Raw genomic sequence first — 24667 nt, 5'->3', positions numbered from 1 at the left:
GATTTCATATGAATTTTATGCATGTTTGTTTATTTCCTCGATTTAAATTATCTGATAAGTGTCTCATTACAGGTGTAGCCCTATAAACTGTAGGGTAAAGCATACTGGTTTACATTATACATTATAAATTAGTACATTATAAATCTTTAAGTACCATGAAGGTGCCTTGAAGAAGTAACATAACATCGCAGATTGAAAAAAAGAGAAAGGTTCGCAGTTCCCACTTGTTCTTCGCTCACGCATAGTGTCACGTGACCTCCTGTAACCAATCGATTTCCACCGTTTGCTTCTCTCCTCCCTCTAGGGTCAGTCGAGTTGGAGAAGCGGAGAAGTGATGGCGATGCACACATAAACTGACTAAACAAAGTTTTCGTAGCTCAGAAAAAGTCTTTAGATCCACAGGAGAGGGAAAAAGCTATAACTTTTTGGAAAGCTGGCGGACGACTGAAGTGCTCGGGAGCCTGGCTGCGGGAAACACAAACTGTGGTGCGCTCGCGACTTGTACTTGGCGACGGAAGAATTTTTGGGAGCCGCGGTTATTAGTTCGTGAACTGCGGAGAGAGAGTTAGAGGGAGAGATAAAGCTAACTCGTTAGCACAGCTATTTAGCCTGCTCGTCCAATGTGTTTTAACCAGCCAGAGAATGGCTACGAGGGGGTTTTGTACAAGTAGACACGCAAGTTAATAAGTAACTTATCTTGGGTAGTGAAATAATCGTGTGTATATTTAGCTCGATTCATTCGTCTAGGATGAGCAGGTACTTTGCACCTGTAGCCTCACGGCTTGAACACTCTTTCAACTTTCATGGTTAGGTATGTTGTTTTACTTGTATTGTGCTTTTGGTGACGCATGAATCGACAGGCTGATAATGTAAGTTTTACTCTATAATGTAAACAAAAAAGTTTGTGAAGCGAGTAATTAGGCTAAAGCTGATGTCCGTGCTTCAGAGACATTTCTCATTCCGAGATTGTTTAGCTGGCTTACGTGGGAACAAAGCAATGCGTCTTTTAAACTATATTAAGCCGGACTTAACCTGACCCACTCTCCGTTAATGGTATAAAGTGACCTGGCTGGGTTTGTTAGGAACTTTTTGTGGGTGTGTGCGTGTGTGTCATTGGGGAATACGACTAACGTTACTGGACTAGTTTACTTTGATTTGACATCACGGCACCCTATGGTGCTCCTGCAGGCACCGAGACATGGATGTTCCCCAGGCCGTTTTCCCAAACGGTGAGGGGCGCCTGAGCCTCCAAGACCATGTCTGGACGGAGTCCTCCAACTCGAGGGCTTGGGCTGACTCTGCCCCCGTGTGTCCCCGCTCGCTCTGGACGGCGGTGTTTGACTACGAGGCCAGCGGGGAGGACGAGCTCAGCCTGCGGCGAGGAGACGTGGTGGAGGTCCTGTCGAAGGACGCTGCCATCTCGGGAGACGAAGGCTGGTGGACTGGAAAAATTAAGCGTCGCGTGGGCATCTTCCCATCTAATTATGTTACTTACCAACCAGCTATTTACAGAGCGGTCGGGGCTCGCGAGAATGACCCGCCCGCCCCTGTTCGGATACCTTTTACTGAACTCGTTCTACAAGAAATCATCGGCGTCGGAGGGTTTGGCAAAGTCTACCGGGGGGCCTGGAAGGACCAGGAGGTCGCGGTGAAGGCAGCTCGACAGGACCCCGACGAGGACATTAAAGCTACTGCAGACAGTGTTAAGCAAGAAGCCAAACTTTTCTCGATGCTTCAACATCCCAACATTATCAAATTGGAGGGGGTGTGTTTGGACGAGCCCAACCTGTGTCTTGTCATGGAATATGCCCGAGGAGGCACTCTGAACCGCGCCTTGGCGAGCAGGAGGATCCCCCCTCATATCCTCGTGAACTGGGCCGTCCAGATCGCCAGAGGCATGCATTATCTCCACGAGGAGGCCGTGGTTCCCATTATTCATCGAGACCTGAAGTCCAGCAACAGTAAGATAATTGATACACACACTCATTAATTCCTCCTTGTCTTGACAAAGAATTACTGGTATTTGCTCTACTGTAGAAACACACACTTGGTTGTCACATTGGTATTTCCTTTCGCAATTAGCACGTTAATTATTAATCCCCACCCTCCTTTACAAAGCTTTATCATTAGCACATTCAACCTTTCCCATATATTCCTGTGTTTGTACCTGAAAGGAGGGGAACAGAACACCACGTGCTCATGAAATAACTTTTAAAAGGTCATCATGGAATATCCTGCCAGTCTAAAGGTATTTAATGTTTCCTATATATGTAGCCACAAGTGCTGTATCTTCTCGCTAAAAGCAATATGCTTCTCAAAGGAAGCCACTAACTAGTGAAATCTAACCCTAGAAGAAAAGCTATAAAATTGATGGATGTCCTAAGATTTGAATTGAGCCTTTGTAGTTAATGTTAAAGACACTGGGTCCTTCCAAGTCCTTATAGCAACTTCAGCATTCGTTTATCTCAGAGTACAACATTGGCAGCAAAACTTTCAATATTTAATTTACAAAAACAAAACGAAACTCTTATGGAAAGCATACTTTTCCTTCCGGTTCTTGCCTATACTATTCTAGATAGTGTTTCAAACATTGCCAGCATTTGTCATATCCTTAATCCTTTAAAGCCTGACGTGATTTTTTTTGTTGTTGTTGTTGTTGAACCATTGAAAAAAGGATAGATGAAATAACAAACCATATGAAATATGATGGTTTGTAATGTAAATCAATGAAATAATTCTAACAGTAACAGAATATTTAAAATATCCGTTGTCAATATATCAATAAAATGTCTTAGTGAGATGATGTTTTATGATCAAAGAACCTCAGTATTTATAATTACCTATAATGTAATACAATACAATGAGTAAGATATGTATTAATAAACATTCCTTAAAATCCTTATGTATTATATTTGATACTTGCATTTTAACATAAAATAAAAAAAAACAATGATGTATGGATAATCAAGTAAAGCTAAGCTGGTTCAGTCCAGTTCATCTTGATATATTACTAACAATATAAAAGTTATTCTTATGTTATAAAAATCATTAAAGAGTTCACCCCAAAAAGGCACCTGAAGGTGGACATTTTACAATTAGGCTACACTAAAAGGCCTTTTACTTGCTAAAAATGTATAAAGGATCAATCAGATGACAGAAGCCTTTTACAACAGCTAAGATTTGATGATTCAAAAATAGAAGCCTTTGTGTATTAAATATAATATAGTAGGCATTAAGGTGAATCCTTTGTTGTATTTCTCATTTATAAGAAATAGCCTACTGGATAAAAGCATCTACCAAATGAATAAATGCAGATGTTGTTTTTTGCTTTCTTCAATCGAAAATGCACCAAGCATTAAATAATCTGTGGTTAAACCACAATGTGTACATCTGGGTGAAAATTCTTAAATACTAAACTAAGATAAAATTACATTTGTAAATGTTGGCAGCCCTACAGTCATCCAGAGGTATTTAAGGTTGCAATTTTTTTCTCCACATCTCAATTGTCCTCGACTAAAGAAGAGCAGGCTGTTTGAAAACTGCACCTGCATTTCAACAGTGGATTTAAGTCATGTGCTTCAGCAGAGTCTTGAGTTACACAGCCAACAAGTAAAAAAAACACTGGCTATCTCCAAACCTTTCAAAGGAGCTGTGGGAATGATGGTTTCTGAATGTGTGACCACAGGCAGGTTGTGAAGTTAAGAGGTTAGAGTTTGAACAGCTGGTGTCATTGAGAAACTGGCTATCTGCTAACAAGGTTCAGAAAACTCTGGTCTGAAAATACGTCTGCACAAAGAGGCACCAAGTCTGTATGTAAATGTTTTTTTTTTGTTGGTTTTTTTTTTTTGATGATGATATAAAATAATTGGTGTTATAATAAACTATGTGTCACATACACTGGTGGTGAGTATTATTTTGTTGTATTGTTTCAATACTGCCGAGGAGTGACAATTATTAAACCATTTGAAATGGTGGAGTGTTGTTGTTTTTTGCGCTTCACGTGTTACAGAAGTTTATGGCAAGTGTTTATTTCATGCAAGTGTTTTTTTTTCCCCCCCTAAACATTACCATAGCTGCAGGGCACACTGTGATTGTCCTATCATGTTTCCCAGTCATATATGAAGTTGGGAAAGACCCTTACACTTGCCTCAGGTATGCAAATACCTAAAAGAGACATTTCAGTTATTATTATTTATTTATTTGATATGGACATAACAAGTGCATTGGACAAACCAAAAACATTGTTTTTTTTAGTGTTATAGCTAATTTACAGCACTTGTCCATAGGAGGCTACACATTTCACAAAACACAACACAGTACAATATACAAATCACAGTACAATATTTAAGAAGGTAAACGATACACATCACTATGCATTTGTTTCAGCCTTTTGCCAAAGCTGATCATGTCTGTCAAATTCATATTGCCTTCAGAAGTTAAGTAACTTGTAAACAGAATAGTTTATCTTTCTGATTAATCCTCACAAAAAAATATGTAACTCAAATACAGTCTTTGTGCTGCAGAGATTTGATCAGCGGGTACCATAATAATGTAAATCCATTCAGCGGCTCTCTTCATTCCATTAATTTATTAGCAAGCTGTTTTTCATATCTATACCATTAAAAAGTTTGGGAGTATTAATTTTTTAAAAAGTCTCTTTTGCTCACTAAGGAAGTACTAAAACAGTATTATTGTTAGATATCATATAAAATAACTATTAATTTGTAATGTAATGTTTTAAAATATAATTCATTCCTATGATGGCAAATCTGTATTTTCAGCATCATTCCTCCAGTTTTCAGCATCACATGATCCGACAGAAATCAATGTTGAAATGTTGAAAACTGTTTCTTTTTTTTTGTTTCAGTATTTTTTAATGAATGGAAAGTTCAAGCGAACAGCGTTTATTTGAAATATAAATTTCACATTTTTTTGCAGCATTGTTGTTTTTACTGTCCCTTTTGATCAATTTAATGCTGAACAAATTTATTTCTAAAAAAAATCATTCTAAGCGTTAGTGTAGATGATTTCTTTCTGTAAACAAATTGCCATTATTGTCATTTTCATCAGCATTCCACCATTTGTTAAATTAACAGTGTATTTCTAAAGCAATAAAATAGACGGCATTCCACTATCAACAATAGACGCAATGTGGCACCCTGCCCCCGTTCAGCATGGCAGTGCTACTGTTAACGCAACTCAGTTTGTTCATCTCTCCACAGGATTGTGACAAACAACATTGGAAGCTTGCTGACCTTAATTGAAAAAATAACGCGTGTTTGCTCAGTGCAGAACAGCAACCCATCATGAGCCAGACCCTTTCGGCTGTTTTTTTGAGGGGGACTCCTTACCCATTCAGGTTGCGGCGGTACATTGTTTAGTGGGTTAAAGGTGGAGGGTACTTTTTAGGGAGGCACAAATAGCAAAGTCAAATTCTTGGCCTCAAAAATAAGAAATTAAAAAAGATTTGCGTTGTGCCCAGTCTTGCTTATCTAATCAATGATTATCTTTTAAGATATAGCAAATAGTGAGTCAAATGATGTTTTTGTGCCCTAATCTTTTAATACCTCACTCAAAGGAATGTCACTAACGAGGGGGCAAAAGCTTAACATAAGTTTGCACAATGGAATGGTCAAGCACTGGTTGCTAGGTGACTGCCTACCCGAGAATGCCCCGACTCCTGGGCCTGAAAGGCTTATTTTCATTATTTTTAATCTCCTCAATGGCTGCTGTTTTCTCTCCAAGATGGGGAGCTTCCCCTGATTGGGGGTAAAGAATATTGCAGAACTGCTGCCAGGAATCCCTGTGAAACTCGGCACTATGCCACACAATTTCAGGCACATGAAGTGTAATGTTAAGGAATCTCAAGCATGTGTGCTCTCCAAAATACACACACACACATACTCTGACTGACAGTGTAGAGAATAATGGGTCTTGCTCGCTAATAATTACATAAATTATTTTGTACATGCACAGCTGAATTTCTCACGACAAATCTCCACCTAATTCACAACATCTTCATTTGCACATAAATTTGTTTTCAATCTCGTTCTAATGTTATGGAATTAGAAATATTATAAACGAGTGGCGGCGTCCAAACCATCTCCATATAAGGGCTTTCCGCGCAACCTTTCCTTTACAGCCTTTCGCCACTCTCGTCAAACATATGCCACTCTCTGCAGAAGCGCTCTCGCCAGATCCTCGAGCAATGCCAAGTGTGTCATTCTCAAAACCAGTTCAAACTACTTTTATACAGACCCGCAGTCTAAGTTCCTGTATTTCTTCGTAAATGTTGAATACATTTTAGAACACAAGTTTTTGGTGAATCATGATTTCTCGTTTGTATGTGGATATGTGCCCACGCACAATTCAACAGTGAATGAGACCCAATGGCCTTGTTGGAGAGACAGAGGACCGTGGCAAACAGGTTATTGTCTCATGATCTAAAGGTGATTTTCTGCTCCATAAAATGGACACCATAGAAATCTGAGCCAAGAAAAGACATGTTACAAAAGTGGGAATGAATGAGAGCTAGACTGTAGCAAAGTACTATTACTTTAGAAGTTCATTTATTTTATATTTCAGGTTCACATCTGACCAGAACATCTTTGTCAGAAAAGTGGATTTTTCTTTAGTAATAAGACCACATTCATATCCAACTTGGCTTTTTGGTTTGCTAAGATGAGTCCAATATTAAAAATGATTGTATAATGGGTTGTGGGTATGTAGAATTGTCTATTATTTCATTATATTTAAGCTGTTGATTGGTGTTGTTACTTAATGGAAAGGAAACCTTAAAGGGCTAGAAACCCAACAGCTGAGATTAACCTGAAGGCATCAAACAGGTGAAACCAGTTCGAAATGGAATTCCAATCTTCATGTTTGTCCCAAAATTATAAGTTTTGTTCACAATTTTAACTGAGACCTTGCTAACAATCAAGCCTTTTATCTTAAAGAGAGACTTGTAAAAGTTCACAGGTGAAATTGTGGTTCTTTTTATTCCCAGTGTCCAGCATGTTTATGGGTTGAAAAGAAATTAAAGGGAAATTCACCCAAAATAGAAAATTACCCCATTATTTACTCATTCTCAAGTTATCCTAGGTGTATAGCTATGACATTCTTCTTTCAGACTAACAATATTAGTTTTAGTAAACAATTTCCTGGCTCTTCCAAGCTTTATAATGGTCGTGAATGTCTCTTTCTGTTTTGAAGTACATCAAAGTGCATCTTTCTATCATAAAAGTAATTCACACGGCTCAGGCCTTCTGAAGTGAAGTGAAGTGAAGCGATGTGTTAGTGTAAGAAAAATATCCATATTTAAAACTTCGGCAGACGACTGTACCCATACTACTCAAATGAACTTTTGCCACAAGAGTAACCCGTCACGCACGTATGACTTAGGAATGGATGTAGGAGTAGCGGAATTAAAGACGCCTCTCGCATTTCAAACAAACAGGGCTGGGCAACACATTCAAGGTCCTCGGACATTCCTCTTTAAAATTGTCGTTTTAGACTTCTAATTCGTGACTAGTGTTTTAATTTGCTCTGTCCTCTGTGTTTCCGTGTTCGTCATTATGTGCGTTAAGGTCAAGTGTCTCTCTTCCGCCTTAAATTGGTGCGTACGGCCATTTGCCAGAAGTTATTTATTTTAGTTGATAAAGTTTTAAATATTGACTTTTTTTTTTCTTTACACGAACACATCATTTCACTTCAGACGGCCTTTATTAACCCACAAGAGCCGCATGGATTACTTTGATCATGGATGGATGCACTTTGATGGACTTCAAAACAAAAACAGCCTTTCCCTGCCATTTATAAAGCTTGGAAGAGCCAGTATATAACTCCCCCAATTGTATTTGTCTGAAAGAAGAATGTCATGTACACCAGGAGGATGCCTTGAGGTGGAGTAAATCATGGGGTAATTTTCATTTTTGGGTGAACTAATCCTTTGAATTGTAAAGGATCTAAATCCTCATTTTGGAACTGCTAGTTAGATTTCTCTGGCTTGTTGCTTTAATAAATAAAGATGATTTTCAGTGCACTACTCTTGTACTGAACAAATGAAAATGTTACTGTTATACTTAATGTCTTAAATTGTAACAACTGCATAAACTGGGAGTGTAGTCAAGGTCAGTACTCTCCAATGTATGCTGGAAGAAGCCTGGGAAAGTTTAAGGCATTTAATGAAACTTGTCCACAAATAACACTACTTAGTTATACCCCCTCAGGTCATGATAATGGGAAAGGAGTCATGGTCAGATTAATCAGTCATGTAGTTATCAACTGAGGGCCTCCCTATTTATTACATATTGATATTGATAAAGGTCTCAATTTGGAATATTGTCAAGGACAGAACCGGTGAGAAATACTACTCCTGACCTCGGGATGTTCCGGACTTCAAAGACAGCTGGCCTACATTCTCATGTTATTTGTCATTTGGTACGAGGCTGTATTGTAAACTAGACTGACTTGTATGACTCTCTGAGTTCTTAATGTAGACCTGTGTCCTTGAAGATTCCCCTTCATTATTAAAGCATGGAAATATGATTACCCTCTTAGCATTCTTGTATTGTTATTCATTGACATAAATGCTCAAAAGCTAAGGCTCACGTGTCGAAAGACTCGAAAACATTCCCATCATACTTTAAAATAGCTCAATTTGTCTAATTCAACTATTAACTCATATGTAATTTAGTACAAATATCTAAAACATTTTTCCTGTCTCTGTTCTTTTTTTAGTTTTATTACTTGAAAAAATTGAGAATGATGACATTGGTCGAAAAATCCTGAAGATCACTGACTTTGGCCTTGCTCGTGAGTGGCACAAAACGACCAAAATGAGTGCTGCTGGCACTTATTCCTGGATGGCTCCTGAGGTCATCAAGTCTTCTCTGTTTTCTAAAGGGAGCGATGTCTGGAGGTAAGCTGTTATTTTAAGTTAATCACAATGTTTTATCAAAGCCTGTTATTAAAGTTAATTGGTTTCTTGAGGTTAGACACAATTGCTTGGGCAACATTTTAAGCTTTTTCAAAAGGCACAATTATACTTGTATAACGCATCATTTTGGCCAAATTCTAAGTTAGTGTAACGTATTGTTCATGGATACGACATAGTTCAATATAATTACAGACTGATATGTGTAATGCATTAGTACTGTATGTTGTGACTGTACCTTGCAAACTTAAAAACTTGCAAAGTGTTACAAATCAGTCATTTAAAGCCTGGTTCACACGGGACGATTTTAAAATTGTTGGCCGATTTTTCCAAACCTGAGAGACCCTACACACGGTGATTAAAAAATCATGGTCTAACAGTTTTGGTCGTACAGTCAAAAACAGTTTTTGGTCTCAAAATCAATACATCACACACAAACCGATTTGATTCCCAAGCATTCCCAGGTCAGACGGAAAATCTTGCAAAATCCCTCGAGATCAAACATGACTTAAGAGTAAACAATCAGTGCAGTTTGTGTTTAACCAAAAAAAACGTTATCAAATGAAAAGGTGATGTTTAAAGAAGTGGAGACTCTTTTGATTTTGTTTCCCGGTGCTTCCCCAATGCATTGTCACCTCGCTTTCTGATTGGCTACATGCCACAGTCCACAGGCTGCGTACTCGTTTGTCCCCGGGGTACACCACACGAGAGGAGAAATCGGGACAAAAAAATACAACATGTTGGATATCCCCAATTTGAGATCGGAGCAGTCCCGACGTCCTTCCGAGCAGACGAGAGCGGTCTTAACACACCACACACAGCAGGAATGTCTGATCAGATTATTTTACGATAATTAGAGCATCCTTAAGATTGTCGGAAGGGGAGATTCGGGGCTAAAATTGGCCTAATTCTCCTGATTGTCCTTGTTTAAGAGAATCAATTTCAGTTTGGTTGCTGCTGTATTTGTAGGCGATAAACTGCACTGCAAGGTAGCTGACTGGGGCCCTGTTTACACCTGGTATTAAGATTTATTTTGGTCGATCGGATCACAATTAGATGAGGGAGACACACCGGTTTAAAAACATGATGTATCTGACATATGAACACAGACGGAGACAGAAAAACATACAAGGAGCATCAGCTTTCGATTCTGCTCTGTTAGCCACAACAATGGAAGCTGTGGATGTGTGTTAGAAATCCGGAATGGTGAGAGAACATGTGCTTGGTACATGATTTTGTCTTCAAACCAAACTTGGATCTTTAGCCAGCAAAGTTAAATCCACTCTGGCTAGCGCTCTTCCCATAATATTTACGCATTAAGTTAGTAGGCAGAGAGTAGGTGGTCTTTTATGACTGTTAGAACACATTCAAACACACAAGTGCATTTTCGACTATCTCTGGATGTGGTCAAAGGTAGAAAAGCTCTAAACGTTTTAGATCCCGTTTGTGATCTGGTTGACCAAAACGCATCATAATGCCAGGTGCAAACAGGGCCTAAGTTTTAAAACAAAGCTTAAATGTAATGCCTAGTGTTTGATTTAGTTTTAGGTTCACAGAATCTTTGGGTCAGTTTCGATCAGTACAGCATTTGGTGGTGTTCCAATTGCCCTTTTACCTTGTTTGTGAAAGCTAAATGTCTCGTCTTTTTTATTTTTTTCTCATGCCACTTGCTCAGACACATTTTGATTGATTTCACTTCTACCTTCTTTATTTCCTAACATTGCTAGAATATTGTCTTTTCCTTTCTTTGTGGTTAAGAAGAGAAGTAATGTTATTTAGCGATCATACAATGTTTCCATTAAGAATTTGCCTCTGAGATGCTTTATGTATACACATGTAATTTAATAATTTAAAAGTGCAATCAGTTTACAACTTGATTTGGGAAAAAGTACAGAGGGCCCCAAAGTTTCCTAGCTGGTTAATATTATGAGTACTTTAGGTCCAATTGGTGTGATTATTACCAACTCATTCCACACTGACTCTTCCCTGTGTTCTGTTTTCTGTCCAGTTATGGAGTCCTCCTCTGGGAATTACTGACTGGAGAGGTTCCTTACCGTGGCATTGACGGCTTGGCAGTTGCCTATGGAGTTGCTGTCAACAAATTAACCCTTCCCATTCCATCTACCTGCCCCGAGCCTTTTGCCAAGCTCATGGAGGGTAGGTCTGCTAGTGGTTCACTAATATTACTCATTGTTTATCCCATCACTATATGTTATCAACATTCCATGAGATATTTGACATTTAGGCACTGATGCCCCATTCACACTTTGTCGCTGCATGTGGCTTGTCTCCATACCTCAAGTTGCTCATGGGCATTCCTAGTGCTGTCACTAGGTAGACTGCACATCTGGAAATGTCTTTCAAAAAGGCAATCACAGATTATGTGTATTGATGATAAAACTATGTTAACTTTATGCTTTAAACTCATTGAAATGAATGGTATATGAATGGGGTGTGAGTATAAACCAGTCCCACTGCAATCTGCAATTAATTAAAACGTGTGGTCATTGTAATAACCTGCAAGAGTTCCAACATATTTTTTTGTTCATAGAATGCTGGGAGCAGGATCCCCATATCCGTCCGTCTTTTGCTTCCATTTTGGAGCAGCTGACTGCCATAGAAGAAGCTGTGATGGCCACCATGCCACAGGACTCCTTCCATTCAATGCAGGAGGACTGGCGAGTGGAGATCCAGGAAATGTTTGATGAGCTACGCACTAAAGAAAAGGTCTGTTGATAAAAGATTTTGACTCTTTTTCCTTTCTGAGCTTGTTTTACATATAGTTTTTACATGATTTGTTATGAGACAGTGGGCCTATATTGTTTTCTTATCAAATATGGTTCAGATTTTATTAGGTTAGCTGTATTTGGTGTTGCTGATCCTCTTAACAAAGCTAGCCGTTAGCAATGAAATGGCCTTAAGTGTTCAATGAAGTTAATATGATAAGCTGCTTCCGATCCTAGCAGCTTGTTATGTTGGAAAGGGTTTGCCATTGGTTGCCTTTTCCTGCAAGTCAGCTAAAACTTCATGTAGAAATCCTGACATTGTGTTTCATGTGCAAGTCATTCTTGATCAGTGGATTTTTCCACTCATTTAGGAACAGTCCTGTCACATAAATATCTTCCTTGTTAAGTGATGCACCAAGTGAACTTTTACTCGATTGTAAATAAACAAATTGTTAATTCATTAATTAATTGTCTACATCATCTGCCCAAGTGTGTTTCTTGGCAGAGTGCCCCAAAGCTTCTTACAGAACTTATTCATAAGAGATTAGGCCAAACGGCTTTACTCCATGTGGGCGGAAAACGGTTTTGATTAATGCTTAACAATTCTCTCTGCAAGTTTTATACATGAGGATTATTCTGTTCAATAGATATAGAGAATGAGTAAACTAACTCTATCACAAAGAAAATTTATTCTTTTAACCAAAAGGCAGGATTTCCTTCACCATATTCACAGTATTAAGATTAAATTGTAGGCCAGAGCAGAAGTGAAAATTAGAGAAAGGGAACATTAGAAATTTGAGTTTTTATTTACTAGCTTATAAATGGTGCTGCTGTTTTGTGGATGACTTACTCACAGGTCTAGTATTATTGTTGCGTTTATGGTGCTCAAAGGGAAAAAAACAAGAACAAAAGGCTGATCTGAAATGAGCAGTTCAAGGCAGAGAGGAATCTGAGCTCTGTTCTCCAAGGCCAAAGGAAGTGAAAGTGCCATTCATACCAATGATGTCTTTTTTGCTCATAGACAAAGAGTTGTTTCATAAGCATGAGAACTATCCGAATTTGCTTCCTTAGGCAGTAATTCAGTATATACAAATATTTATATTTATTTGGTCATTGTTTGGCAATAGTTTATCCAAAAATGGTATTCTGGCATCATTCACTCACCATAATGTAGTTTTCAGATAAACTCCAATGATGGATTCCTTTGCAAAATGTGTTTGATCACAAATGTTCTTGACGCCAACAGGAGCTTCGTTCTCGTGAGGAGGAACTGACGCGAGCAGCCCTTCAACAGAAGTCTCACGAAGAGCTGTTGAAGAGGAGAGAACAGCAGCTGGCCGAACGGGAAATTAACGTGCTTGAGCGTGAACTCAACATCCTCATATTCCAACTAAACAAGGACAAGCCCAATGTTAAGAAACGGAAGGGCAAGTTCAAACGTAGCCGCCTCAAGCTCAAAGATGGCAACCGCATCAGCTTACCCTCAGGTTAGAGCCGCATTATCTTATTAGTTTACATTTTAATTTGTTGTCACATTAATAATGTCACAATAATTTTTTTTCTTGTAGTATTAGAGTTTTAAAGATGGTTGATGTTGAAAATGTTATTGTAAAATGTAGTAGTGTTTTAGTAAATTTTACTGGTGGGTAACCTTATTTGTTCATCAGATTTTCAGCATAAAATCACAGTTCAGGCCTCTCCAACTATGGACAAGAGGAGAAGCCTCAATAGCACTAACTCCAGCCCTCCCAGCAGCCCTACACTGATCCCTCGCCTCCGAGCCATTCAGTGTAAGTGCCAGCATCTGCCACATTGTTATTTTACATTACATTTATCTTTCAATTATTAGAAATTATCTTAAAGTACTCAAACAAGATATGAAATTCAAACAGACCCATTGTCTTGCCATTCCATTGTAATTAGCTAATATCAGGATTGGCCCATAGCATTCCTGTTGAAATGTTTTGCCAGTTTCAATACAGTAAAAACATACCAAGGGCAGTCACACTAGTTAATCCATTTGTGAGTAGCTCAGTGTGACAAAAAATGGCATCCAGGTCATTGCCAGTGGTTGCTGAATCCTGTGTTTGTCACACACTTAAAACTTATTTTTTTCCCATCAGTGAGCCACCCAGGTGAGACTAGCCGAAGGGGCAGTATGTTTGTGTATCACCAGGATGTGGATATCACAAGCGAGTGTAAACCTCCTAGCGGATTTAGGAAGAAAGGCAAGGACACTGTGGTCCTGTGAGACAAAGCCGTCCCATCTAACTGTGTGTTGGTGTGATTGCTGATCACTATGGCTCTTACTTCACAACATCTCTTTTTGTTTTGATGCCTTTAGGTTGTCTTAACGCATTGCTTGATGAAGTTTTAATTGTCTGTAATAATGATTTGCTTTGGGAATCAAGGACATTATTGTAGACCTTGAGCTGGTGCTGCCAAACTTGATCTGATGATTGCATCAATAACTCTTTTCAGTGAATAAAATCCAAAAAGATTTAAAGCAAATGTTCTCATAATGTTCTTCCTGAAGCTCCATTAACTGTTTTTGAGAATGATTGCAATGATTTAACACTTGTTTTGCTGGGTGGGTGAAGGTTGCCTTAATTTCTAAAAACGCTGTTTCTGTTCTGCTGTGAAGGACTAATAGATTGGATCTCAGTATGTGGTGTGGTAGATATTGGGACTGTCAGTTTAAGAACATTTCCATTGGTATTAGCAATTCTGTTTCAAATTCTATGTGTCTTCATTTCTAGTGACCCTGGACGAGAGCAACAGAACATGGGGTCGAAGCACCAATTTCAAACCTGAGGAGTTTGAAGATGTTAAGAAAGGGTTCAAGAAGAAGGGCCGCACGTGGGGGCCAAGCTCTGTGCAGACGAAGGAAAGGGGAAATTGTGCTGAAAGGTTGGAACAGTGTTTATTTTTGTGTGTTCCTTTTCTTAAAGCCTAGACAAAAATATTATCTTTAAGCACCATATGTTACATTTTAATTATTCAAAAAATACATGTAGTTGCTTTAGTTTAATTATTAATTGTGGTTGCCACTGTCATTTTGTCTTCAGAGTTCGACCTCTCTCAGATGGAAGCAGTCCCTGGTCCACTAGTCTTATGAAATCCCAGAAATCTGTTCCATTGGCTGCATTATTTGCAGAGCAGGGTATGTAAAGAAAGCTCATCTCCCATTTACTTTTTCCATGTACTCGGTTTTCATCGCTCTTTGTTGTATATTTAAAGGGATACTCCACTTTTTTTTGGAAATAGGCTCATTTTACAACTCCCCCAGAGTTAAACAATTGGGTTTTACTGGTTTACCCTATTGACTTCATAATATGGAAGTCAATGGGACCAGAAACTGTCTGGTTACTGATATTCTTCTAAATATCAGAAAATCGGCTGAATGGGATCGAAAATTGTAAAACTTAACTGTGTAAATCTGAGGGAGTTGTAAAATGAGCCTATTTCCAAAAAAGTGGAGTATCATTTATATCCCTGAAACCACCTTCTTGACATGACATTAATCACTGAATGCACAGTTCAGAATCTAAAGTTTTATTTGTTATCAAATTGCTTGTTCAAATTGCTGCATTCTTATAGCATCTTTTATCAAGGTTATCAAAAATACATTATGTATTATGTGTTTTGAAATGTAATTTATTCCTGTGAATAAATGACATGAATTTTCAGCATACATTACTGCCATTACTAGCCATCCTTCAGAACTCATATTGGCGCTCAAGAAACATTTCTTATAATTATCAATGTTGAAAACAATCGTGCTACTTTGTAGAAAGTTGAAACCATGATATATTTAAAAGATATCAATTTTTAGGCATAAAATATCCAAAGTAGCAATATTTGGCTTCTGGCTAGCAATAATAAGATAAATGCAAAGAGAAATATAAGGGCCTTTGACAGTGTATCAAAAAAATATGACCAAAATGAATACAATTTAGGACGTGTAAAAATGTATGAATCTGATCGTCTGGGGATAGTGAGAATGTATAGCAACTGTCATCTTCTGTTAAAGAAAGTTTCTTAAATTTGGTTTTGGTGGAATGAATTCTGTCAACAGCTTTAAATTGGACAAGATTGAAAGGAGCACAGATACGCATCGAATTTATTTTAGCAAGAGTATGACCGAGATGATTTTCCTAAGTTTCCTTGAAACCAGAAAGAGGGGGGAATTGGGAAGAGCATAACTAATCATACATTGAGGCTATAGACCTTATGTAGTCCCGCCCCCCTTCAGCGTTGTGCTTGTTGTGTTCCATCTTCTGCTTTATATTTCCACAGCATGATGGTAAGATCTTACGGATTTATGAATGAATCACTCATTTTAAAATCTGCCTGGTCTACTGACATTTGTTATGACATCCACTTCAAACATTACAATCCTCATGATACCTTTCGTCACCTCTACAATAAGGAAATCCACTTCGCCAGCTAATTACTCTTTGACAGTGATGCCATAGAAATATACAGAGCTACCGCAAAAACAAGTTATAAGACAAAATTTTAAAGATGGCTCCACGCTCGTTTCTCTGGTGCAGAAGGTCTATATGGCTAATGATTTCATCTTAAATCACAGTTTTCGGGTGAGGAAAGGGAGCAAAGTGTGCTTTGGCAAAGTCACATTTGAAGCTACATGAAACGACATAACTAGTCTCTAACCTAACATCTGTATTTATACTTGTCTCCCCCCAGGAACCAGTAAAGATGAAGTATGCTCTGCTGATGGATCTGACAACAAACCAAAGCAACTCAAGTTCCCCAACCAGGTGTATATCGATCTACCTCTGTGGAAAGATGAACAGGGGGAGAGCCAGGGGCCGGCTGGTGGAGGTGAGAGCCAGGACGATCCAACGACATCCACAAGTTCCACCAGCACCACACCTCAGCACACACCCACCAACAGCCTGAAGCGCAGCACCACATGCCGCCGCACAGACTCTGTTCTCTATGGCTGTGCCTCCATCCTGGCATCTGTCGCATTGGGCTTTGACCTGCGAGAGGTCTGTAAGGGTGCTACCAATGAAGAACCGGAGCCACGTGAGGAGAAGAAGAAACGAGAGGGGCTATTTCAGCGGGCTACTCGCTTCCGCCGCAGCACCAGCCCCCCTGGTGGCCGTTCACGCAAGGACGAGGTTACCGCTGGGCCAATAAACCTGCTCGCCATGTCATCGATTTCTGAGTGCAACTCCACCAAGTGTCTCCTGCAGTCTGATTGTGGGGGGTCTGTACACAACCTAATGAACGAGACTCCAACTAGCAATTCTAGGACACATCAGAATACAGGCATTAGTGAAGTTCTCCCCTCAACCCCTGCGCAAGATCTCGCTTCTGGATCTAGCTCTCGGCTTCGGAGAAAGAAGTCCAGTCCTGCTGTGTGTCAGACCAGTGAGTGAGATTTCTTACGGGTTGATCACGATATTAGAATTATTTCTGATAACCAATAAAAGGACAATTTTAAAGGGTTAGTTCACCCAAAAATTAAAATTAAGTCATTAATTACTCACCCCCATGCTTTACCAACCCCGTAAGAGCTTCGTTCATCTTCGGAACACAAATGAAGATATTTTTGATTAAATTTGAGAGCTGTATCACTACCACATAGGCTCCTAAGGGAATGACACTTGACGGCCCAGAAAGTCAATGAAGAAAATGTTTAAATATTCCATGTGACTACATTGGCTCAACTATAAGTTTGTCAAGTGACGAGAATACTTTTTGTCAAACCAAAAATATCTTCATTCGTGTTCCGAAGATGAACTAAGGTCTTACGGGGTTGGTACAGCATGGGGGTGAGTAATTAATGAATTAATTTTCATTTTTGGGTGAACTAACCCTTAATATCTTTTCTATTTTGTCTAAATAATTAAAAAATGAAACTTATAAAATTTGTTATCAATATAAAATGAATTGTTTTAAATGCTATAAGTTAATTTAGACCGCACACAACATTATTTACAGAATGTAAAATGGATATTTTAGATTATTAATTCAGTATTTGTTTGCTCAAGAGAACTTGTGTTTTGTCTACATTTAAAAATGAAACAAGTGTGTAAAATGACTGGATATTGGCAGATACTGATACAATACTGATTTAAAATATCAAATATTAGAAGGCATGCGTCTATTTTTACCATTGCTGGCATCTAATAAAAACCCTACTAATTTAATAACATTGTTATCTAAAATAAAATTTCCATGCTGTACATTATAAAATTGTGAGGTATTTCACTTGTACCATTTAAAATGGTTTTGTATCGGTTCGGTTGTATTTTATCTGAATGTAAAAACAGATGAAAATTAGAATATAAAATTAAATCGAATACCAGCTGATACAGATTTGCTTATTATTCACCATGTTGCTCTCTTTCCTTTAGTTAACGGCAGCAGTAACTGCCAGGCCAGTCCAACTGATTCCGCTACCACTACCGCAAAAAAGAAGGCTGACAGAGAGCCTGCTCAAGAGAAGGAAGCAGTATCTAGACCCAGACCGCTTTCTCTAAGAAGCAAATCTCACTCCTGGGGTCTTCTAAAGAATCGCAACAAGAGCTATTCACTCGGGCACTACTCTGGGGAGAAGAGTGCCCAAAACTTGGACATGGTCCTCCCCTCAGAGGTCAAAATGGGCTGCTCTTTACTGGACATGGACACAGAGGGTCAAAAACGAGACAGCACGGTTCCCCTCTGTCGAATACAGAGCACACCAGGTCGGCCATCTGTCTTCGAACTGGAGAAAGAGTTTTTATCCTGAAATAAGCTGCATCTGGAACACAATCTTACTTTCGTCTTGAATCTGTTCCACGTGACATTTAGTCGTTTTGTTTTTCCCAAGATTAACATCATGGCCTTTGACCAATATTTGAGCCATTGCTGCTGGAGATATTCTGTAGAACCTTTATTTATATGCTGTTTACTTTGATATGTAATTTAATATGAAGTGACGTATATGAAGTGAATGATCAACATTCCATTGAACTTCCAGTAGAATTGCAGTCACATGAACAAAATCTCAGAATCGGTTAGAAACTGTTTGTTTCGTTTTGTTTTTTTTAGTGTTCAGACGTTTTTGTCATTTGATTCTGTATCATGTAATGTCATATGAAAGGCATAAACAGGGCCCACAGTGTTTTTATAGTAAAATTATTAATAGTTGTACAGATCATCGCAGATGCGATTGACCAAACTAACAGACTAGCTCAAACAGTGCTGTCATTGAGCAGCTTAGAATTCCCATACATAGCTCATTATTTTTCCTTTACTAATACATGATATTTTAAAAAAAAGGTTTTCTTTTTAATGACCTTTTGAAATTGATTCCTGAAGCATGCTGTGGTCAGCATTGCAATAATCAATTTATTTCTGCTAATCTATTATTTGTTTTCTCCCCTTAAAGCTATATTGGATACTCTCCCCTTTTTTTAGCTTTAATTCAAATTTATTTGAACTAATTATGTCTTTTAGAACTAATTATGGCAGTATGGTTGATCAAAAATAGCAAAAATATATTTATATATATAAACATTGCATTATACTGGCAAATAGTGATGAATGAACTATATTGATGGTGTCAATTGTTATTGCTTTTTATTTACAGATCATTCCTTTCCTTAAAAAAACTTTCAAAAAATATTACATTATACTTTAAATCCACTAATAAATTCATTGAAGCACCAGCATGCTACTTAAACCTGTTAACATCTGAGTTGCTTGATTTTGAGTTTAAGCTGCAGTAGGTTTACAGAAAGGTTAGAGTTATTATTAAAATATAATTCAGCATTATACTGTATCTTAGTGATTTAAACTTCTGCCGCAAAACCCCAGTGCTCTAGCTGCTAGACCGTTTGCTCAATCACCCTGTGTAGAAGACTGAATTATTAACTTGTTCATTGCCTACTGTGGACTTAAGTAGTTCAGTATCTTGCTTTTCTGATCTCTCTGTGTGACATGTACAAATACTGTTTTGTATCTTCAAGATGTGGAGACTGTGACTTGGAACATGCACTATTGAACAAATTGAAACATTTAGTGGTTATAGCCTGTCACATTAAAGAGTACTAAAATCCTTAGTTTGTTGGAAAAGATGTGTTTGAGAAACAACTTCCATACAGTATTGAAAAGCTTTTCCTTGTAGTGTGAACTAGAATTATTTACTGTATTTACAGTAATTATATTCAGATGAAATGTGCTGTTTGTTCATAAATGATCACAGGGTTTCACAATGATTCCAGTTTAAAATATATTCCATTATGTGGAAGAACAAAATATGTTGTGTAGCACTGGAAGTTTCGAGTCATGTGATGATGATTGTTTTTCAATCATTTATGCTGTTATTATATATAAAGACGTAATGATTACTACTAGTTTAGATTATACAACTGTTTTCTGCTTTCTTTATACAACTGCACATTAAGATTTATAAGAACAAAGGACTCAAGAGACATTGTGGTGCCTCTTTTTTATGTCTTACAATGAACATTACTTTTATGATGAAGTAACAATAATATGATGCCCGTTTTTGAGGAATTCATTTGGTGTTATTGTCTAAGCACAATCGTTTCTCCTCTTATCGGAGAACTGCAGAGATCAAACTTTTAAAGCAGTTTCATTTGGACTGATTCCCAATCATGAAGGACACAGATGTGTAAAAGAGTTTGGAGCAACAGAATATTCATTTTTCACCAAAGTTGAAGTCTTGGATTGTAAAATGACTTTGAGAGATTGTTACATGGTTCACATGCACTGCAAATAGTTTTACTGGGTTTGCTTTTTAGTGTCTGCACAGTCTATGTTGTACTGAGCTCTGTTTTTATCTAATGTTTTACCCATGTGACCAATTTAATGTTAAAAGCTGTTCAGTTCTAAATGCGGACTGGTTATTTGCTCCAGGAGGGCTCAATGAAAGGGCTGAGCCCAGAATCATCTCATTTATATCAAATTCTACTATTTTACTTTACACATGAGACCAATAAAACCTTTATACAACATTAGGCATTGTTTCTCTTTCATCATTTCTTTACATTTTATTTTCTGTCATGTGCTGTAAACATTTATTTGTTGTATTCCATCATTGTGTATCATGTTCAACTACTTCTGTCTGGTGTTTCGTTGCTCAGCCCTAAACATGACTATTAAAGGGATAGTTCACTTTGAAATTAATTTTTGGTATGTTTTAGCCTACCTCAAGGCCATCCAAGATGTAGGTGTCTGATTTTGATATTTTTAGGTCAAAGCGTTCTTGTCTGTCAGTCATATAATGCAGGTCTATGGTCACCACCTCAAAGAGCATGCACAGAGAAGTCCAAATTAAACATGATTTAATGACTCGTAAATGTAAAGACACATTGATCGCCTAAGGCACGAAACGAGCGGTTTGTGTGAGAAAACGAACAGTATTTATATCGTTTTTACCTCTTGTAACCACAGCCACGTCTAAGTGATCTGAGGGTGTGGGCGCTTTGTGGCTGTGGTTACAAGAGGTAAAAATTTTATAAATACTGTTTGTTTTCTCACACAAACCACTCGTTTCGTGTCTTAGGCCATGTGTACTTACATTTACGAGTTGAAACTACTGTGGAAGCAAAGACACCTACATCTTGGATGCCTTTGAGGTAAGTTAAAACATACCAAAATTTAATTTAAATGTGAATCCCTTTAATTCATAGCCTTAAAGCTGAAGTGTGTACGGGACACACCTTCCACACTGCTGTTGCTCAATCCATGGTGTGATTTGGGGGTGGAACTATCCGTATGTCCAGCCAATAAATGATGAGTGTTCAGAAAACCCGTTTGCAAACAATCATTATTTTTGACATTGCCTTTGTGCTAGTGGAACAGAAATTACACACTTCAGCTTTAATGATACCAAAAGGCTAGGCCAGGCTTAAAGTCTGTCTTATAGTAAACATGACCTTGGTGAACATTTGCAGACATCCCACTATGTAGTGTGCATGTGTGTAATTTTCACGTTGAACAAAAGGTCCAGAAGCAGCCTCACCCTGCAGGCAGATAAAACAAAAAATGTAATAATCGAAACTGGAAATAATATGAATAAAAATTGCTTCAAAAAATACTATAGTGCATCTTGTAGTGGCAGAAGAGCACTCAAAATTCTCAAGATTGATACTCTCAGGAAAGTAGACAGACAATCACTCTAATTTATCCTAAGGTGGTTGGAACTTGATCTGAGGGTCTCAAGGGTGCAATCTCTGTCTCAAATAACAAATAGCGTGTCTGTGCTCACTTTGTCGTCTTTTTGTCTAACAACCATCAATGCCCTAAAGGCAACTTGGAGAAAGTACAAAGGCGGAAACTTGTCATGGACACCGTCATTTATCTCAGGTGTTCCCCTTAATAAAGAAACCATATCACATGTTACGTAAGGCTTACCTGTGGGAGACACTAAACCCTCAATGAGTGTTGACGCAGGTGCTGGAACTCCGGGAGCTTTTACGGCCTGAGCGAGGAGTAACGGACAGAGCCTGAAGACAGTAGGTGGTTTTCGGACGTAGCGACTCAATCACAAGCTCCTTGGAGCAACTGTCTGTTTCATGAACTTCCTGTTTGGGAAAGATGATTTTTGTGAATGTTTAGCATGCTGCATTTGAGGAGTTTTGAAGTCATTCAAAATAATTATTCAAAATTATAATAACCGAGCTGACTGCAAGAACATTTCCGGGTTGGAAATGGGCAAAATGAAGCACAATTTGCTCAGCACATGTTAATCTTCCTATGCAGATTTTGTTGCTTCAATGTTACAAATTGTAAAAAAAGAAAGAAAGAAAAAAAGCAGCTAACTCCTATATCATTTGCTCTCTCAGAATATTACATAGTTGTTTCTGTTGTTTTATTGAACTTAAGTTGTGTATATAATCTGAACAACACCACTCTAGACTGTGTGATATGTTTATAAACTTTATAGTGCTCCTTCACTTTATATGACCATCATGGTCATATAGATCTCTACTAGATCATTGATCTCATAGTTCTCTCTAGGGTTCAAAATGCCTTATGACTCTTGGGGGCCCCCTAAAAAGTATACAATTATAAAATGATGAAAAATTCTGAAGACTACCTTGCTACACTATGTAGCCTACTGTAAGCAAAATGATATAGACCAATATTTTGTACATTTTAAAGATAAATTCATTAATCTGGTGCACTTTGAGTCACTCAAATCTGTTAAAAATAAATAATAATCCACCCACCAACCATATTCTTTGATTTAGATATCTGGATCTGATCATCACATCACACAATTATTCAATTAAGCATGATAATATGAATATTATGATAATATTAAGTAACGGATCACACTGAAGTAGGCCGATTTAAAATTAAAATTAATTAAAATTAAAAGTTCACACTACATGACTTCTTTTGGCAAAATTACATTTCCTTTATAAAACAGAGGCTTTACTCCCTTTAAACTTAAATTGTCAATGTTTCATTTTTGAAAACACTCTTATCTGAATAATTTTTGTAACTTTTATAAAGGCCATTTTCCCCCTAATTTTATTTAATATATGCTCTAAATTTCATTTCAAATTCCTACATTTTATTAACAGGCTACATTCAATTAAAATAATAAGAGGGCCTAGCCGGCTTTTACCAATCAAATGAAATAATTTACATTGAAAAATGATAACTGTATTAAATGAGATTTTGAGATTGTTTAAAATATTTTTACAAATAAGGAGCGTTGAAAAGAATGATACTTTGAAACTAAACTGCCAGTAGGAGGCAGCAGGCGGCCGTCTTAATGAGCGAGTCATTGAGTCATTCATTTAAACGATTCATTCAAACGGCTGATTTATTCAGATAAGTTTAATGTTAAAATATATTTGTCGGGGACACCCCAAAATCCAAAAATAAATTCTTATGGAGGGTCCCTAATGACTTATGAAGGGCATCACCCAACCCCCCAAACAACTATGTGTTTAAATCTATAATTTCTTACCTCTTCAATGCCATCGCGCATTAAATATATTCTGAAAATCAGTTTCTGCAGTTTTGTCACTCGTATTCTGCCCTTCTGTCCTCGCAGTGGTGTCCTCGGAGGTCGGATCTGAACTGTAATGGTCTGTCCTGTCACAGTCGTCTTTATCTGGGGTGGGCTGAATCTGGCTGTAATTTAGAGAAAGTTATTAGGTAAGGACTTCCACTGAAAAAATTATGTTAGGCCATTGCCATCACAAATAGTGTAATCTTCATTTGGCACCTCTATACCAAAATCAACCATATCACATGTATATGGAAGATCATTTCATTTCAGATATAGACAATGTATAAAACAATGTAGCATACTCACTTTCCCACTGAGGGTAAAACCTGTGGCTAAGGACCCATGATGAGTTGCCCTCGGGGGAGAGGGAACGGACCCGGGCATAGTACCATTCTCTGGGATCTGATGTCGCCTGGCTCAGGTCACACTCCAGCTTGTGGATTCCTTGACAGTGATCAGAATTAGTCCACTCCTTGTCTCCGTATCTAAAATCAAAAGAGGTCACCAATTTGAAAAGTTCCATTGCAATAAAAATGTGAGGATTCATCATACCATTTAAACATGAGCTACGATTTTTGACAAGAAAGTTGTGCACTTACATTTTATACTGAACAAAATATTTCAGGTTTTTGGCAGCTTTGTTTGGATGTTTCCAGCGCAAGACATTTCTGAAGTCCAAAGAATGGAATTGTACTTCGAGGGGAGCCATATCATCCTGCTGAGAAGGGCTACCTTAAAGACAGTAAAGGTGAAACTTCACATGGATGGTTCATTGTTTTCATGCAAGCTGTCAAAGACTTACTTTATACCAAGCTTGATTTGAAGCCAAAGAATTGTTTGTATAAAAAGTTTGCAGATAATATTAAAAACGCTCAATTACAGTGCAAGAAACAAGCTATTGAACTTACAGTCTGCCCAACAGAGAAGGGACATCGCTAAAACAAGGTCCAGCCATTGAGGTCCAGTCAGGGCATACATGATGAAAGGCAT

At 37.9% G+C, this 24667-nt stretch overlaps 2 protein-coding genes across 3 annotated transcripts; one reads left to right on the top strand and one right to left on the bottom strand.

The window, feature by feature from the left end:
- Positions 1–290: 290 nt before the first annotated feature.
- On the top strand, positions 291–20660 carry map3k21 (mitogen-activated protein kinase kinase kinase 21). 2 transcript variants are annotated; one of them, XM_039672914.2, is made up of 11 exons: positions 291–1961; positions 8740–8920; positions 10944–11092; positions 11487–11662; positions 12908–13148; positions 13329–13451; positions 13785–13889; positions 14421–14571; positions 14730–14824; positions 16372–17064; positions 18054–20660. In XM_039672914.2, the coding sequence occupies exons 1-11, from the start codon at positions 1199–1201 to the stop codon at positions 18425–18427; spliced, it is 3051 nt and encodes a 1016-aa protein (XP_039528848.2). In that variant the 5' UTR covers positions 291–1198; the 3' UTR covers positions 18428–20660. The 2 variants fall into 2 exon arrangements, with proteins under 2 accessions (XP_039528848.2, XP_039528849.2); XM_039672915.2 differs by lacking the exon at positions 13785–13889.
- On the bottom strand, positions 20361–24667 carry il22ra2 (interleukin 22 receptor, alpha 2). The gene is made up of 6 exons (XM_039672901.2): positions 24586–24667; positions 24277–24409; positions 23984–24162; positions 23633–23799; positions 22063–22232; positions 20361–21671 (listed from the first exon to the last, which is right to left on the bottom strand). Exons 1-5 carry the CDS (start codon positions 24665–24667, stop codon positions 22083–22085), a joined length of 711 nt encoding a protein of 236 aa, XP_039528835.1. The 3' UTR covers positions 20361–21671; positions 22063–22082.

The sequence above is a fragment of the Pimephales promelas genome, chromosome 11 (genome assembly GCF_988280905.1).
Source record: "Pimephales promelas chromosome 11, fPimPro1.hap1.1, whole genome shotgun sequence".
Lineage (NCBI taxonomy): Eukaryota > Metazoa > Chordata > Actinopteri > Cypriniformes > Leuciscidae > Pimephales > Pimephales promelas.
This window is presented reverse-complemented; position numbering and strand designations above follow the sequence as displayed.

Coding starts and splice junctions, on each gene's coding strand:
- il22ra2 (XM_039672901.2), bottom strand. CDS start 24,667: ATGCCTTTCATCATGTATGCCCTGACTGGACCTCAATGGCTGGACCTT. Junction 24,410..24,585: donor CCTTCTCTGTTGGGCAGACT/GTAAGTTCAATA, acceptor ACTGTCTTTAAG/GTAGCCCTTCTCAGCAGGAT. Junction 22,233..23,632: donor TGCGCGATGGCATTGAAGAG/GTAAGAAATTAT, acceptor TTTCCCAAACAG/GAAGTTCATGAAACAGACAG.
- map3k21 (XM_039672914.2), top strand. CDS start 1,199: ATGGATGTTCCCCAGGCCGTTTTCCCAAACGGTGAGGGGCGCCTGAGC. Junction 1,962..8,739: donor AGACCTGAAGTCCAGCAACA/GTAAGATAATTG, acceptor TTCTTTTTTTAG/TTTTATTACTTGAAAAAATT. Junction 13,890..14,420: donor TAGCGGATTTAGGAAGAAAG/GCAAGGACACTG, acceptor CTTCATTTCTAG/TGACCCTGGACGAGAGCAAC.